Genomic DNA, 16,165 nt, shown 5'->3' on the forward strand with positions numbered 1-16,165 from the left:
ACACTCATAGTGGACACCAGAAAGCTGACAGACAACACAGTTTTTAGAAATCAGTGTGACTTAACCACAGACTGCAAACAAAAATTGTCATATCTGTGGAGGAAAACTGAGCATGCAAATATTTAGCAGCAGCCACACAAATTTCATCTTTGAATAACACGCAGTATCTATGGCGGCTTCTTCACAATGCAGCCAAGACACTTGATTAAACATTTCAGTGAAAATACAAAAAAAAAATCCAACCTGGACAGTGTATCTATTCCATAAATTGACTTACCTAGATTATCAGCTGCAGTGCAGCATAAGGAGAAGGATCGTATCGGAACCACATGGGGACAGGGAGAGGAAAAACATCCAAGTCAACTGTAAGAGTGCCAGCACTAAACACTCAATCCATCACCTACAGGTGTCTGGATGCCTATTTAAGCATTGTAGGGACCTCAGAAACCAGAACAGCCAAAACAATACACCAGTATGTTTTTGAAAAAAATAACATTATCCAGTTATCCCACCCAGTATCAAATAAAGCTGATGTGGATATAAAGAGTAACTTTTACAGAAATGTCCTCTTAAAATAACAAAATCTTAAGGACTGTGAAAGATTATACTTCTGATTCTAGTGAATCTCGCCAGCTCCATTAATAAACAGTAACACAGATTGTCACATTGCCAATTTAAAAATAAAATGCCTATTATCAGCAGGTTTTGTTTTCTTTTAATAAACAGTATTTTTCTTGAAATGTTTCAAAAACAAACACAAAAAGAAAAATGATTAAGTCAGGCAGGCAGGAATAAAGGCAGGAAACAAGCCTTATGAAGCAGTATTAGTAATGATCTCTGTGTAGAGTGCATGTTCTTGTATTTTTCCTAAAAGACTAACACTGGTTCCCAACTGAAATGATTAACATTCCAAAACATACAGAAAGCATCTTCATCTAATCCCTTTTTTGTGTATGTTATTTTTCTCTAGGTAAATGAGTGCGTATGTAGAACCCGAGCCAAGAGAACTACAGATGGAAAAAAAGCCCCTGCCCTTCCAGAGAGTGTTTACCAAGTAAGGTAATGTTTAGCCTTACTAGATCTGCACAAGTCTAATCAAAAAGGACAAACTTCTTCTAAACACAACCTCTTTCAAGTAAAAGATGTCATTTTCCCTTTCAATTTGTTGGTATGGCTTAATCTATTTAGTATTTTAAAAAAAATGTGATTTTTCCTTTCGTCTTGAATGTTGACCTCTTGTAAATAGAGGTCTTTAATCAGTGCAGTGTAAATCAAACTAAACTGACTACCAAAGCCCAAGCACATATTGCTCAAGAGAACCCAATCATAGTATTTGGAGTAATTCAACAGTAGATGTTGCTTTTCTTTCTTTCATCCTGTTGCACACTACTTAACACAGCAGGCAGACCACAGATTTCTAATTTTAGCTATACTGGCGTCCTTAAGATAGATGATTGCAAGATTCTCATGGAGGTCATTGAAAACCACATTTTTCTTAGGACTGGCTGGTGCTAGTAGAAACATAGCATCTATGGGAAAACCACTGACTGAAGCCAAGTGTTTTGTTACTTTGCTTGAAAGATGTGTGTTTAACTAATCTTTCAGCATGAGGGGTGCAATAGACTCAAGTTTCATGATGCCTGATTCAGTCTGCAAACTAGAAGAGCATAATAACAGCATTGTGTTTATTTGTTTACAAGAAGTGAACCTGAACAAAACCTCTGACAGACACTTGAGACGAATATCTTTCACTGGTTTCACAGAAAATACTTAAAATACTAAGATGTTCCATCAGCAATCCCTACTTAGCTAGTTTTTACGTCTGCACATAAGACAATAAAGCTTGTGTATACAGTGACATGCTTCTGATTTTCTAAACATTTAAAAAAATTAAATATGTTTTCATTTATTTACCTTTCTTTGCTTTCTTCTGAAGCTTCAGTGTGTCTGAAGACTTCTTCTTTATTTCCTGCCGGGCTCTTTTATACTCTGGGACAGATGGACAAGATAAAAACAGTGAACTAACTTTGTGAAAAGTTTGTGTTAAGGCGCAGTTTGCTTGAAATAACATTGAAATTTTACACTGAAAAATGAAATTGCTTCAAACTGTTAGCGATGTATCTCGATGTCAGAGTAATTCCTCGATCTGCATTTTGTGTTATATTCTGTATACAATTTGTTTGTTCTACCTTTAGCATGGTCCTTGTCCAAAGTGTTCACTCCTCTTTTCCACTCTTCCATCTGTTCTTGTAGAGGGTTGATCAGACCCTCTAAGAAGGCCCTGTGAAAACAATTGGAAACTTAAATCTAATCTGTGGTCAGACTGTTCAGTTAAAGCGTAATATTGTGTAATATTTATGACTAACCTTTTAAAATCTATACTTGATATTTTTTTAAAGCATTGCTTGGATTACAATTTGTATTAATGACAGACAAAAAAAACAAATCATACGGCTGAACAAGTTATTCATTCTATATTTCATTCTATCGGCTCTGCAGAGTATGTCAGTACCAGACCGACCATCAGACATAAAAATCATTAGTTCTGTTTTGCCTTTCTGAGCATACACTGTATAGTCTAGCGTGCCAATGATTTCTGAACAGAAAGAGAGGGAGAAAACAGAGACTGAAAGAAGAAAAAAATCTGATTTTGTCTGACTGTGTCACAGGAGGAAGTAAGAAGCTTGTGCAGTCATGTATGTCAATCATTACCCAACTGTGCCCATTTTGTATTTGTAAGTGTGTTTAAGAGGGTGAGTGTGAGAGGCAGGCAGCTGCAGGCTTAGTGCGTGAAACTAAAATTAGACATCTCCCTCTTGCAGAGTGAGTGAGTGTGTGTGTGTGTGTGTGTGTGTGTGTGTGTGTGTGTGGGTGGGGACCACAGCCTGCCTGTGTACAGCCCCTGCTATGGAGATCCATGTGGAATCTCTACTGAAATGCCACCCGATATTAGAGAGCCCCTTGTCTGTGTAGTGTGTGTTGTGAGTGTATGAGTGAGTGATAAAATGAGATAGACACAGACAGCAGAGAGAGAGATGTGGTGTGTGTGTGTGTGTGCGCGCACGACAGGAAACATTATGGATGCTTGTGTGCCAGACAAATCGTCTCTTTCCCAGCATTCCAAGACAAGAGGGCATTTTCTCCCCCACACATAAAATGTCAAGACATCGAGAATATGGTGAGATAACAATTCAAATGCAGACAATTTTATTTCAGTTTCACTGTTAGGGAAACAGCTTGGTTCAAAGTTCGCTAACTGTGAGGTGCTGAGCCAAACACTGTAAAAGGACATAAAATTTAATCCATTCAGTCTTTGTTTCCCAAAGTTTTGTGTCGATAATTTCTGTCTGAATTTAAAAATAACATTACAAGCAAATGTTGCATCACTGGCAGGATCTGAGTGTGTCTGGAGGGGAGGTTTTGTTGGCATACAGAACCAGCTCAACCAAGTGGGTGATAGGTCTTATTGACATGGTATCGACAAAGGAATCCTTGCTGTCCACACCCTAACCCTCTTACATCCCAGCCAAGCATTCACCAAACTTCCACAAGGGGTATGTTGGTGAATGTCAATAGTATTGTGCTTCAGGAGAAATGGAGACAGGGCAAAACAGCATATTAATACACTATGTGTAGTGTTGCTTACATGGAGAACTGTTTGAGTTTAGCCTCTATGCTGCGATGTCTCATACACATCCTGGTCAACGCTGATCCAATGTCTCTGGTACCACCTGAAAGACAAAAAGACAAAAATACATTGTTTGAAATATATGGTATTTATTAAAATCTTCCACTCATCTACACAACCATACCTCAGATATGAATCAACATAACAACTTAAAGGCAAGGACAGGATGCGCAGAAAATATTACTGGTGGTCAGACAAACAATAAGGAGAAGGCTAGAGGCAAAAAAGACAGAGAAGAAGGCTATATGGAAAAATTCACCATGTGATTTAAATTATACCACTTCAATCGGAAATGAGAATAAATTAAGAAAGCCAGTAACTCATTTTAAGGGATTAACTGTCTTAATCTCTGATCTGAAATTCCATCAGAATGACATTTGATGGCAAACTCCCTTTACTACAGTACAGCAGATACACCATTTACCTCAAAATAGCTTCTGAATATATCAGTAAATCGAGATAATCCTTTTTATACTAAGATAAAATACAGATATTGAGATTTTAAAACAAACATTTTGATTTCGTTTTGTTTTTCGTTTCATTTTGATTTGAATTTCCTTTTTTTTTATTACATTTCTGTATGAAAAGATGCAAATGGACTGACCATAACTGATCATATCTTTAGTAGGTTGCTATACATCTAAATGCTACATGGAAAGCAAACAAAAGTCAGCCAATGTTGTTAATTAATTCACTTCATACTAGACTGAGTGACTTCACTGCTAGGAAAAAATGAGGCTGTACTTTGTAAATGAAACATCTGTAACAAGCATTCACTGACCCTACCCGCTCTGCTATGGCTGAAAACTGTGGGAATCAGCAAGAAATGCTGATGTGTTACAAATGACACACATATTCAGGTCAAGAGAAGGGCTGGGAAGTTGGAGCTGGAGCCTTGTAAATGTGCTCGAGGCTACTGTCAGTTTTCTTCATAAGGGCTAACTAACTAACTTTCCACTGGAAGGCCTCAGGCTGGACAGTTAAGCAGGGACTTGACGTTGATTGACAGAAGTATTGTCTGGCTGCTCAGTATGACTAGCTGGTTCTCTGTGGGACTGAAGCACTCGTGTGTGTGTGTGTGTGTGTGTGTGTGAATATGAGAAAAAACTGTGTTCTGAGTTCTTCTGATATTCTGTTTAGTATTTTAGAACCAGAGTGATACTCTCACAGTTTGTGTGTATCTGTTTGTGGTGTGTGTGTGTGTGTGTGTGTGTGTGTGTGTTATTAGAGAAGTTAGATTGGGACGATCTGATGTGTGAATCCACTCCAACAGAGCAAGCCATTCTGCTGTCAGCACAGTTCTTGTTGCATGCCGAGACACACACACAGAGCTGTCACTCACTCACACTTAGACTCACTTAACACACACACACACACACAAATGCAACGAGCTGCTGATTTGGCCTACAATACTCTTTCTACATGCAAAAAAACAGAACAGAACAGGAGCTAAATTAGCAAACTGTGAGAAACTTGACAAAGTGGAATAGTGGTGTCAAGTGGTTTGAATTAAAATTCAGCTAAAATTATTATTATTATTGAGCTGTAATGTGATCAAGGATAAGTAAAATTATGGTAGTAGCATCTTACACTGGGGGTGCATAATGTGCAAGTTCTCCGTGTCACATGGTTGTGTATGGTCACTAAACTGACCATACATGCATCAAAGTGACAAATATCTACTCATGTAGATATTACAAAACTAGATCAGTGGAAATGCATCTGTTGGTCTCACTGCTGTGTGATTATGGACAAACAGTTAGTCTAAGAACTGATTTTCTGCATCTGCTTCTGTCGTTCTCTGAATTATCTCACTGTGCTTTTGACCGCTCAGTGAAGGGCAAGCAGAGCAGAGACAAACTGCGCTGCAGAGAGATACAGGGTGTCACTGAATTAAGCTATTGTACATGGCAAATTACAACTTTCCCTTACCTTTCAACATTATATTATTTAATATCAGTCCCACTGAGCCCATTATGTTGTTAAATGTTCTCCTCTATCCATTCATTCATTCATCCATTCCTTCTTGACTGTGTGTGCTTGTTATTCTAAAGGCTGTGGCTACTATATGCCATAAAAGACCTTTCTGTTAGAAAACACCATAATGCTCATTCATTCCTGTGTTGACTTGTTTAGTCTTCCTATCCATCCATCCATCTGGCCACCTCTCCATTACTATGGCTGCTTGTTATCCTAGAGGGTGTGGCTGATAGATGCCATGGAGCCACTAGGAGGCCACACAGCTGGCAAGTGTTTTTTTCCATTAGAGAAATACAGCGGTGCTGTCAAGGAAAGACTTTGGTTTCAACTGATTATTCACTTGCCACTACTCCACCCTCACTTCTGGTTTTGATATGAGGCATACAAGAAAACCAGAGTCCCACTGAATGGCACATTTGATTTCAAGAGGGCCATATTTGAAAGAGGGTAGGCTTACTACTAACATACCAGAGAAACTGGTCTGCAAATGTCGGCACTGCTCAAGAAGTGCCTATGACAGAAAAACCCCACTTCCATGAGCATTAATGGGCAAAAAATTCCAGATATCTGAGCCTTGCAACTAAAGGTGTTTACATTAAAAGGAATATAGTGCTTAAAAAAAAAGAAAATTCAGTAATACTCCATATTCTATGTGTGAATGAGACTTGAATGTTTCTCCCTCTCACAGCAGGTATCTAGTAAAAGAGGCCTCTGCCATGACTGCCAGTTACCATAGAAACTTTATATGTATGTGTGTGTGTGTACTATCCCTGTTGAAATCTGACTTTGGCTCCAATAGTGTCACAGGCCTTTTCTATCGCGCTGTTAGACAACTCATATTGTGTTACAGCGCTATTGAGAAAAATATTCTTGTTAATCATGATGTTGATTTCAGTCATACTATCCATTACAAACTCAAATATTACATGTGGTCACAACATAACACAAGAGATGATTGGGATGCTGGTGGATATCAGGTCAATTTGCCCTGTTTGTGAAAAGCTGTTCTGTTGCTCTCAGTATAAAGTGGCTGCTAACACACCTCATCTACATTGTCTAGCACCAAGTGACCCCTGAATAGAAATAGCTGCATTGGCAGCCGCAGCTGTCTGCCACACACTCGCTTCAATTGCTTCACTGCCAGGCCAGACTGCTGCTTTGTGTGTTTGTAGTGGCATAGCTGGTTGTCAGTAGAAATAGCTGCTGTGTGACATGGTTGTTTCAGAAGCTTGTAAGTATCCTTGCACCACCAATACTTAACCAGTCCAAAACACAAACATACACTCACAGAAACTAAGCTCCAGTCTTGCTCCTTTTTAACCTTGTGATTAATTGATTGATTCAAGTTCTATGTATAAAAAATATTTGTCCCTGTATGAGTGTCAGGTTGTAACACAAAGAAATTACGACTTTTCATACAAAGTCCTAACAAAGTTTTCTTTCTTGGTGCCTGATGCTTCAGCTGTCTGTGGGAACTACTGTCTCAATGGTCTACGAGGACATTTGTGACAGAGGTGAGAGGTGTGTATGAGAGTAAGGTGGATAGTATTGCAATTTGATGTCAAGTCTGTCTCTGTCCTCAACCCCCCTTCCAGACGGTTCCTTGGAATGTAACACTATGCTGACACAGAGAGAGAAAGAGAGAGAGAGAGAGAGAGAGAGAGAGAGAGAGAGAGAGAGAGAGAGAGAGAGAGAGAGAGACATAACATAGTGAGAAAGATAGAGAGAGAGTGTTTTTATGTAACAAAGCTTTAAAAAGAAAGGACTTTGAAAGATGAAGATGAAAGTTAAAAAGAATGATGTATCACTGCATTGGAAACACACTGCAAAAAGGCACTTGTCAAATGCAATACCAAAACACCCTGTCACATACTTAATAAGCTTGTTAGACGATTCTCTTCAAAGGCAGGAGGCTACATTACTTATTTTCTCCAAATGATTAAATAAAGGTGGAAAGTGCAAAGTTGCTTGTCATAGCAACCTGAGAGTGACATAATTTTATGCAATCTGAAATCTCAAATAATAATGGTATTGACGCAAAAATATGATCCTCTTCTATAACGCTGTATCTTTTACCTGCGGTAAAATCTCAATGTTACAGTAATTTATTTGCAGAATGTAAAATACCTTGGAGTGATTAAAAATATGCATAGCAACATCTGATTTCACATCTCTTCGAATGTAAACCATTTCAACATTAAACATATGCAAACCATAAACCATATCATAAATTTATAGAGGACAACATTAATGTGATGAAAGTGATAACAGCTCAAAGTCAAAAACATTATTCTACTGTACACCAACGTTTCAATCAAACCAGCTTAAGGCAACACTGATTTCAATACTTAGAGATCTTAGAGGCTTACAACCTCAAACGATTCATCAGAAAAAGTCCAAGATTTTTCTGGGAAGATCCCGTTTCATTTCAAAAACAATAAGATATATTTTTTCTTTTGTGTACAGCCTCACATCATACTGCTTTACCTAAATGTTTGAAAAAGCTTCTCCATGCATTCATAAAAGACAGAGGAGAAAGAGAGAGGGAAGGAGGATAAAAACTTAACAGGAAGAAAAAAAAAATGAGAAAAAGGGAGAGTGATTTGGTCTGTGTAGTTTTTTAATGAAGACCAGACAGGCTTGCCAGCTAAAACCAACTCTGTATGGGCACCAGATGGTTGCTATTAACTACAGGCCAGTGGTTACACTGATAAGAGACTGGAGACCAAACAGCTGGATACAGACACACACACACACACCCAGCTGGACAGAGGTAAGGCGATCTGTTTGCTAGCTAATTAGAGAGCTGGAGAAAACACTAAGGCTACATCCACACAAAGCCAGCTAAATTTAAGAAAATACTTTTTCCTCTACATGCTTGCTTACAATCAAACAAAGCTTTAAAGAAAAAAAGAATTGATATTTTTCAAAATGACGATGTACATTCGCATAGCTCTGGGCTATGCAGTGGTAATGTCAAGAAGCCAACTTTTTGTTGCCTCTGGCTACAGCTGTTAACACATTACTCTGCCCTGCTTTGTAAGAATGAACTGGTAATTAGATTACAGTGGGTAGGAATTACAGTTGGCACAGTGAATGTTAATTCAGATCCCTTTTTTACACTCAGTTAGGTGTCTAACAACTGAATATACACTTAAACGCACTCATAAACCTATGAAGCAATTTCTGTAATAGTCCCAACTTTCTGTCAGCAAACTAAAACAAAAAAGCTCTTTGTTCTATACAACTTAAACCGACTTTTGATAAGTTATAAAGGTATGAACTTGCATCATTTTACAGACTACTAATATTGGTGAAAACATATCACACACTAAGGCACGCACACACACACACAAACACACACACACTACTCGCTGGATAGTTGGCATGTCCATATGGAACCACCCACATAGCACAGACTAGCATCGTTCATTGATTTATATATATGCTATGTCGGTCTGGTAGCCTACTGCAAGTCTACAATTACATGTTTGAGGAACAGATAAACTGACTGAGCTGAGGGAGCTGGAAAAAAAGGTGAATGAATGAATGGATGAATGAACAGTGGATCAAAAACGTATCCCAACCAAACAGAGTGGAAACACTGTGGTATGGTATATTATATCATATTAGTTAAAGGGGTTAAGTAAGGAGAAGTGCGTTGACAGCAATCTGTATGGTCTCCAAGGTCAATGGCTTATAATAGCCTGGCCTAATAGTTGGCCTGGCTTCCTTGGGAAACAAGCCCACTTCTTCATTCATCAATAGCTGCTGACAGAAAGTCAGCTCGTCTGTCTTACCCTGTCTATCCACACACACGCATACGCACACACGACAGTCAGCAAGTCTAGCCTCAACGGGCACCCACACATGCAATCATGTGGGCGAGCAAACACACACACACACACGCACCTGCTGCAGTGTGACCAGTGCTGACACAAAAAAGCTCTGAACTGTCTGACTACAGCTCCCAACAGCTGTCACCCAAAGACAGGAGAGGGAGGAGGAAGAGAAGATGAGCAGGGAGCAAAAGAGTAGAGGAGTTCAAAGAAAAGAGGAGAGGGAGAGAGAGAATAAAATGCTGAGGACTCCTTTCAAATACCGTAAAAGATTTAAGTGTACCATTAGAAAAAAACTATTTTCCTGTTCTGGGATAAAGCTTAGTTCATGGGTATGCATCTTAAGTACAGTTGTGTACTGCCAATAACAGATATGGAAATATCAATAGTAAAAGTATTACTAGTGCTACTGTATATCAGCTAATTTAGCTTTTCAGTTATTATGGAGTTCTCAAAATTGAATACTTTTACACTAAAATCTGATCATTGCATTTTAAGATTTCGGTGTTACAGCAATCACTTAAGTATTACTTGGTTTTATTTAATAACATAGATTAAGTCTAAAATATAATGTAAAATTCCCTTATGTTAAATAAAGAATGGCATCAAAAGAGCCAGAACTTAATTAGCCACATAAGCACTGGTATATAACAAAATTTCCACTTTCAACCCTGAACCTACAGTCATGAACATACTGTGCAGTGAAGGACATTTATAGTAACAAGGACTATAAACTACTAACCATTACAATTTTAACAGCCCTTTCACCACAAGGCACCATATTCACTGAAGTCTGACAGAAGACAGAAGAGGAAGACGGAAGAGGAAGGAGGGTGGATCATTAGCCAGGTTTAAACCAATGCTGTTGTTTGTCAGTGGTTTTTATCAAATGAGGCATCAAAACAACAACAATTGGGTGTCTTCATGGAGATAGTAAAAGACACTTGGATGCATAGCTTTGTGTTAATATTCATCAATATGGGCATGGGTCAACAATATTATGAACTGTAATATCAACTGCAATTGAAAGATATTCCTAATCTGCAAGAGAAACGAAAAGAGAGAATCACTGTAAATTGTAGTTGTAAATGTGTGTCAGTGTGCCACTGCAATGCGGTGAAATGCATCCTGAATAGTAATGCATGAAACTCCCATTACCCTCGTCTCCTTTGCATTACTCTCCACTCCTGAAGGCTCCCCCAACACATCTCCTCTTCTTGTGCTGCTATTTTCCCCTTGCTCATCTTTCTTTGTTTTCTCTTAGCTTTCCTCTACTATTCTCATCCTATCCCTTCTTGTCCTTTTGCCCTTTTTGCTACCCTTCCTCTTCACTCTATTCGGGTCACCTGACGATCTGTGTCAAGAATACAAGTAGCATTAAAATTCTAGCAAAATTATACTTTGTGTTAAAATGATGCTAATTGGAAAATAGAGACAAAGGTATCATAAAGAGTGGGTGAGGAGGGCTAGAGGGAAAGGAGAACACAGGAAAGAGGGCATATGCTGAAGTTAGGGACTTGCATATGAAAAGGTGAGGAGAGCAAAAGTTAATACAGCCTACACAAGAAATGGGATCATTTGTGAGTGACAGTGTGTCATTTCTGTGTGGTTCTGCAGCGTGAATGCTAACAAGGTATCGAGGTCGCAGATGAATGCTCTTTGGGTTTCTTTGCCATTTGGAAGCTTACAGAGCGCCCCCCCACCTTCTTCCCCTCTTTCACCATTTCTGTGGTTTGAATAGATGCTAAAACACTGGATGTGAACCAATTACGATGACAAGCATGCATTGCCGTTGTCTATAAAATGCCACCATTCCTTTCCTGTCACACTCTGTTGTACAGTGAGAGTTTTTCCTCATCTCATCTTGGTCATGTGCGGAACATCCTGTCCTTACTCACTGGTGATATAGGCAACACATCTGGGATGTATTGAAGTACCATTCAAAAATGCTGTGCTGCTATACATAGTCCTTGATTTTTAGTACGATGCAGTAGGACAGTCATCTTGAACATATAGCTAATGCAAACAAGGAGCGTTTTACAGCCAAACAGCAAAATGTTTCTTGACTGGTCAAGTCAGGTGACTGAAGAGGCAGGTGTTGTAAATTTCTGAAAACCACACTCATGCCACTAATATGAAAATCTCCCAAAGCAAGAACTAAATGAGTATGTTTCAATCCAGGCTACAGAAGGGGCCGGATTTCGGTAGCGTGAGCTCTAGAATTCATATCCTGTACAAAAGGAGTACAAGAGACAAGTACGAGGGTGGTCTCTCTACACAGAAATTCTAAGCTCACAGTCTCTAGGCAGACTTGAAATGCTAATTTATGCTAACTGGCTTACTGTACTCTGAGAGCACTATGTCATAACTGCACATCTTGGCTGCAGACTGCAATGCCAAATGTAGGTCATGGAGGAATTTCCCCACCCCCTATTCTCTTTATTCTACTGTATTCCTTTGATTTCTTCTTTTAAGCTGTTCTCTCTCTGATCTAGTGCTCTATCGTACACTCCAATCTGTCTGTGCTGTGTTTAGTTTTTCTCTCTTTCTGGTTTGTCTCCGGACTGGCTTAGTCCTCTGCTCCCACCCCTTGTCTCTGATGTCTCTGTGAATGTAGCATAGTGTTAACATGGTGCCTGAGTTAATCCAGTCAGTAAGCAGTTGTCCAGTTCATTGAGCGGTCAGAGTCAAGACAAAAATAAATGCTCGTAGAGAAGGGGAGAATGTCCCATGGGAAAGTCCATGATGGAGATACAGGCAGATCTCTACCAACTTCGTGAGAAATGTTTCACAGAGTTGTCTACAAGACAATACTTGCAACAATATTGAAGAACAACAACATAATAAATAGCAAACATCATTGATCTTAATAACAAAAAGTCTGCATGGTCCCACACACATACAGTAGAAGGTAGTTAACATCTAATAATGTCTTGGTCTTCAGAGCTTCATGTTTAAGGACACAGTCAGTTCTTGAGTACTCTTGGGTGGAATGATGGGCATGTGTATTTAGGAAGAATGCCCAATCTAACCTACAGTATGTATGGGTGTCCAAATACAAATACACAGGCTTGTGATGATAGGCTAAACCCATAGCCAGTGGACTGCTGGACAATATGAATCATTAAAGAACCAATACATTTCTGCCTCATCAACTTTCACGGTATCAAATATGGTGTGAACAAGCAACCTCTGAAAATAAAAATACAAAATGTGTTACTGTACAGGCTTGATTCCATAAGAGTTGAGACACTATGTAAAACGGAAATAAAAACAGAACGCAATCATTTTCAGATAAACTGTTTACTGACAGTGTGTTTACAAAATGTTCCCAGGCTCAAGTAGTAATGTACTTTACACATTTGTGTTTGAAGTGGTGAACCTGGCCCATCCTCTTTGTGAATCACTGAGCCTTATGAGGATGACCTCTTCAAGGATAATTTCACCAGCTATACCACTGAACCTGTTCACCTGTGAAGTGCTCCAAACAGATGTTTTGGAGTATTCCACAACTTTGTGAGCATATCATAACGGTCAGAGACACATACAGCGAGAGAGAGAGAGAGAGAGAGAGAGAGAGAGAGAGAGAGAGAGACCCTAGAGCCCACTCTCTCTCTTTTCTGGGCTCTGGTGCCCCATTTTTTCTCTAATCTTCCTTGCTGGTTTGACACACATTCAACAGACAGAGCGAAAGAGAGGATTTAATAGGACTTCTACCAGTGAACTAAATTCAGTGCTTTTTTGGTTGAGTATCGCCATCCTTATTTGTGGTATGCAGAAATGAGAAGCGGTGACAATGACTGAAACTGAAAACTATCAAACCATGAAGCCCATTTAGTATAAATAAAATTGTTAAAGCACTCCTATTTGTCCAATAAATTTGGAAAAATAGTAGTGTATAGCAGACCAGGGTCACGTCAGCATAGTGTCTGAACGTGCAAAAAGTCTGCTGTCACGGTTAATCATTCACAGTGAAGGGGACAGAGGTTCATATTTCCACTGCAATAACTGAATGACACTACTAAATAAACAAATGTCTGAGTCATGTTTGTCTTGCATGGAGAACTAAAGACACAGCTAAATTTGCTGGTATTACTTTCACATTTAATTTAAACTGAAATTCCATAATTCTTTACACTGGGAACATGGTAATAATCAAGTCGGGTTTTATGTGCAAATATCGTCTACACAGGTCTCAACATCACATTAGAATAAAGTAAATGTAGCTTCTAAAAATATCAGCGATAACTTTATTAAAACATGCATGTGTAAATCTTACAGGTATAACATGCAGAAAAACAGGTAATTCAAGCGAGGTGGGTGGAGAAGGTATACTTAAAACTGAATTAAAACTTTGCAGACACATCCTCTTAGAAACGCCAGAGAAGAGGTTTACTACTCATACTGTCAATACTTCAATTAGAGGCTTACAAAGGCTTACTTTGAAGCCGCATGTTGAAGATATTTTAACGTAACCTAGAATGCAGTTTTGGTATGGATGTGCATAAGTGACAGCACTGTATTATTCTCGCTTGTTTACTCAAGGACAATATGTGAAATGTTTCATTAAATAATTAAACATATATGCAACTGGATATTCTTCATTCCCTGTTCTACATTCCGCAGCAAAAACACTAAATTATAGATTACTATCTATAATTACTATTAATACCCTTAATACTGTAACAGCAAACACTATCTTATCAAAACTCTTATCTTAATCAAAATCTTATCATATCAAAACTGGGGTGTACATGTACATAGATGATGTGCACATAAATGGGGTGTATACTAAACATGCACTACATGCATTCCCTATTGCCAAAATATAAAAACAGTGTGATTAGAATCATGTTTGCGAAGGCAAAATCAAATAGAGAAAGGACATCTGTTTCTGAGCCAGAGTTGACAAGTAACTTACAAATCAATAAGCTTATCAACATTTCCATTTAAATGATCAATATGCACACTGGTTTATTCACATATGGAAAAGACAAGATTAGATTAAATTTACATAATCAGAATAGGGAAGAATGTCAATCTTCACTTTGGTCAGGCATTCAAGTTAAAACCTTTATTGTTACTGTTTCTATTATTAAATTTGGCCTATACAATGGGAAGATGATTTTAGATATAAGTGACTTTCAAAAGTGTGACAAAATAACAAAACTTAAATTGCTGATGGAAAATTCTTTCTTATACACAATTCACATAGCATATCTTTCCTTATTAAGAGTAACAAGTTTTTCCCTAACAAAGTTAGAGACAAGACAGCAGTCTGTGGAAAAAATAGCAAACACATGAAAGCAATGGAGATCATGTTCAAACCTGACCTGACACCTCCTAGAAAATCATATGGTTCATCAAAAATATCTGCAGTGTTTGGCTTTTCACCTTATGCACTTAGTGTTTAAATGTGCATGTGACCTTTCCTTCCCCTGCAGAGATAGAACCTGAGAGGCGTCTAAGTCTAAGAGATACTTGTGATAATTTAAACCAGACACACACTAGAGAGACTGAACTGTTTGTCAGTACAACACAACACTGCCCTGTTTGCAATAATGACCACCAGATTACATCTACCGTGTGTGTGTCTGAGCCATTGCGTGCATATGAATCTGTGCTTATGTATGTGTAAGAGCCCCTTATGCTGTCAAAGTGTTAGTTAAGCGACATTCTTCACCCAAGTGTCACCCGACATCCATCCACTTGCCAGCCCACGCACGCAGTCACATATACACACTGTTCACACAAACACATCATTCATTCAGGGTGGTTTATGAAGTGTCCATGGGACGACAGAGAACAATCCAGACACTGAAAGCTAACTGAGTCAACCCACTGACTGAGTAACTTGAGTGGACTAAAGTTAACCATTATTTATCTATTGATGAACTTACACAATAGCCAGATTATCTCACACAGCCAATGATGAACTTACATCTATTAAATCTATTTGAACAACAGCATGCAATGTGCTTCTTCAGCAGTTTACAACGTGGTCACTGAAATTGTTACTAGATTCAAAAAACCTTTAGCTTAAAATGATTACATATTTGGCACATTTAATACACACTATAAGGTCACCTTGCCTTATAATAAAAGACTAAAGCTATTTTCCAGTGACTGGGGATGACTGAACGAGGTAACACTTGATCCAAGATCACCTTCAGTGGTCATCCTGCAGCAGATGGCTCACTCGCATGGTTACACAGCAACAAGCTGATGATGGCATCCCACTGTGCCTTGTGTTTTCTTTTGGTGTGTGAAGGAAATGTGTATCTTTTGCATTCTTTTCTCAAGTATGACACATCAAATACTAGACAATCTAAGCACACAAATGTTGGACACACAGAGCTGTTTTTATTTCTGTTACTTCCCATTACAATCTCTCTCTCTCTCTCTTCCCTCCATGCCCCCACCCACCCATCTTCCCATTTCTGTCCTTGAGGCAAGTTTAATCCCAGCAGAAAGTTCCTGATGATAAACAGAACATGGTGTGGTGTTGCTGTCACTGACCGGCTGTGTATACACCTGGCCTCGAAAGCCTGGACACATGCAGGAGTTGAGGGTGTAAATGCAGAAGAGAGGCGGGCATGGAGAATGAGAGAAATGCAATGAGAAAAAAAAAATGAAGGTGAAAAAGTGAGACAGAATA

The 16,165-nt window shown here is 38.7% G+C and overlaps 1 protein-coding gene across 7 annotated transcripts in view; it reads right to left on the reverse strand.

The window, feature by feature from the left end:
• LOC124064286 (protein MTSS 1-like) overlaps positions 1 to 16,165 on the reverse strand; it is a 49,559-nt gene that overhangs the window by 14,370 nt on the left and 19,024 nt on the right. For 4 of the 7 annotated variants that reach the window (XM_046398598.1, XM_046398594.1, XM_046398597.1 and 1 more), the window contains exons 4-7: positions 3,647 to 3,731; positions 2,190 to 2,281; positions 1,915 to 1,989; positions 278 to 289 (exon numbers count right to left, since the gene is read on the reverse strand). In XM_046398598.1, the coding sequence (XP_046254554.1) occupies positions 278 to 289; positions 1,915 to 1,989; positions 2,190 to 2,281; positions 3,647 to 3,731 (264 nt within the window). The remainder of the gene's footprint in view (positions 1 to 277; positions 290 to 1,914; positions 1,990 to 2,189; positions 2,282 to 3,646; positions 3,732 to 16,165) is intronic. The other 3 variants (XM_046398599.1, XM_046398596.1, XM_046398595.1) reach the window with 1 other exon arrangement.

The sequence above is a fragment of the Scatophagus argus genome, chromosome 9, assembly GCF_020382885.2.
Source record: "Scatophagus argus isolate fScaArg1 chromosome 9, fScaArg1.pri, whole genome shotgun sequence".
Taxonomy (NCBI): domain Eukaryota; kingdom Metazoa; phylum Chordata; class Actinopteri; family Scatophagidae; genus Scatophagus; species Scatophagus argus.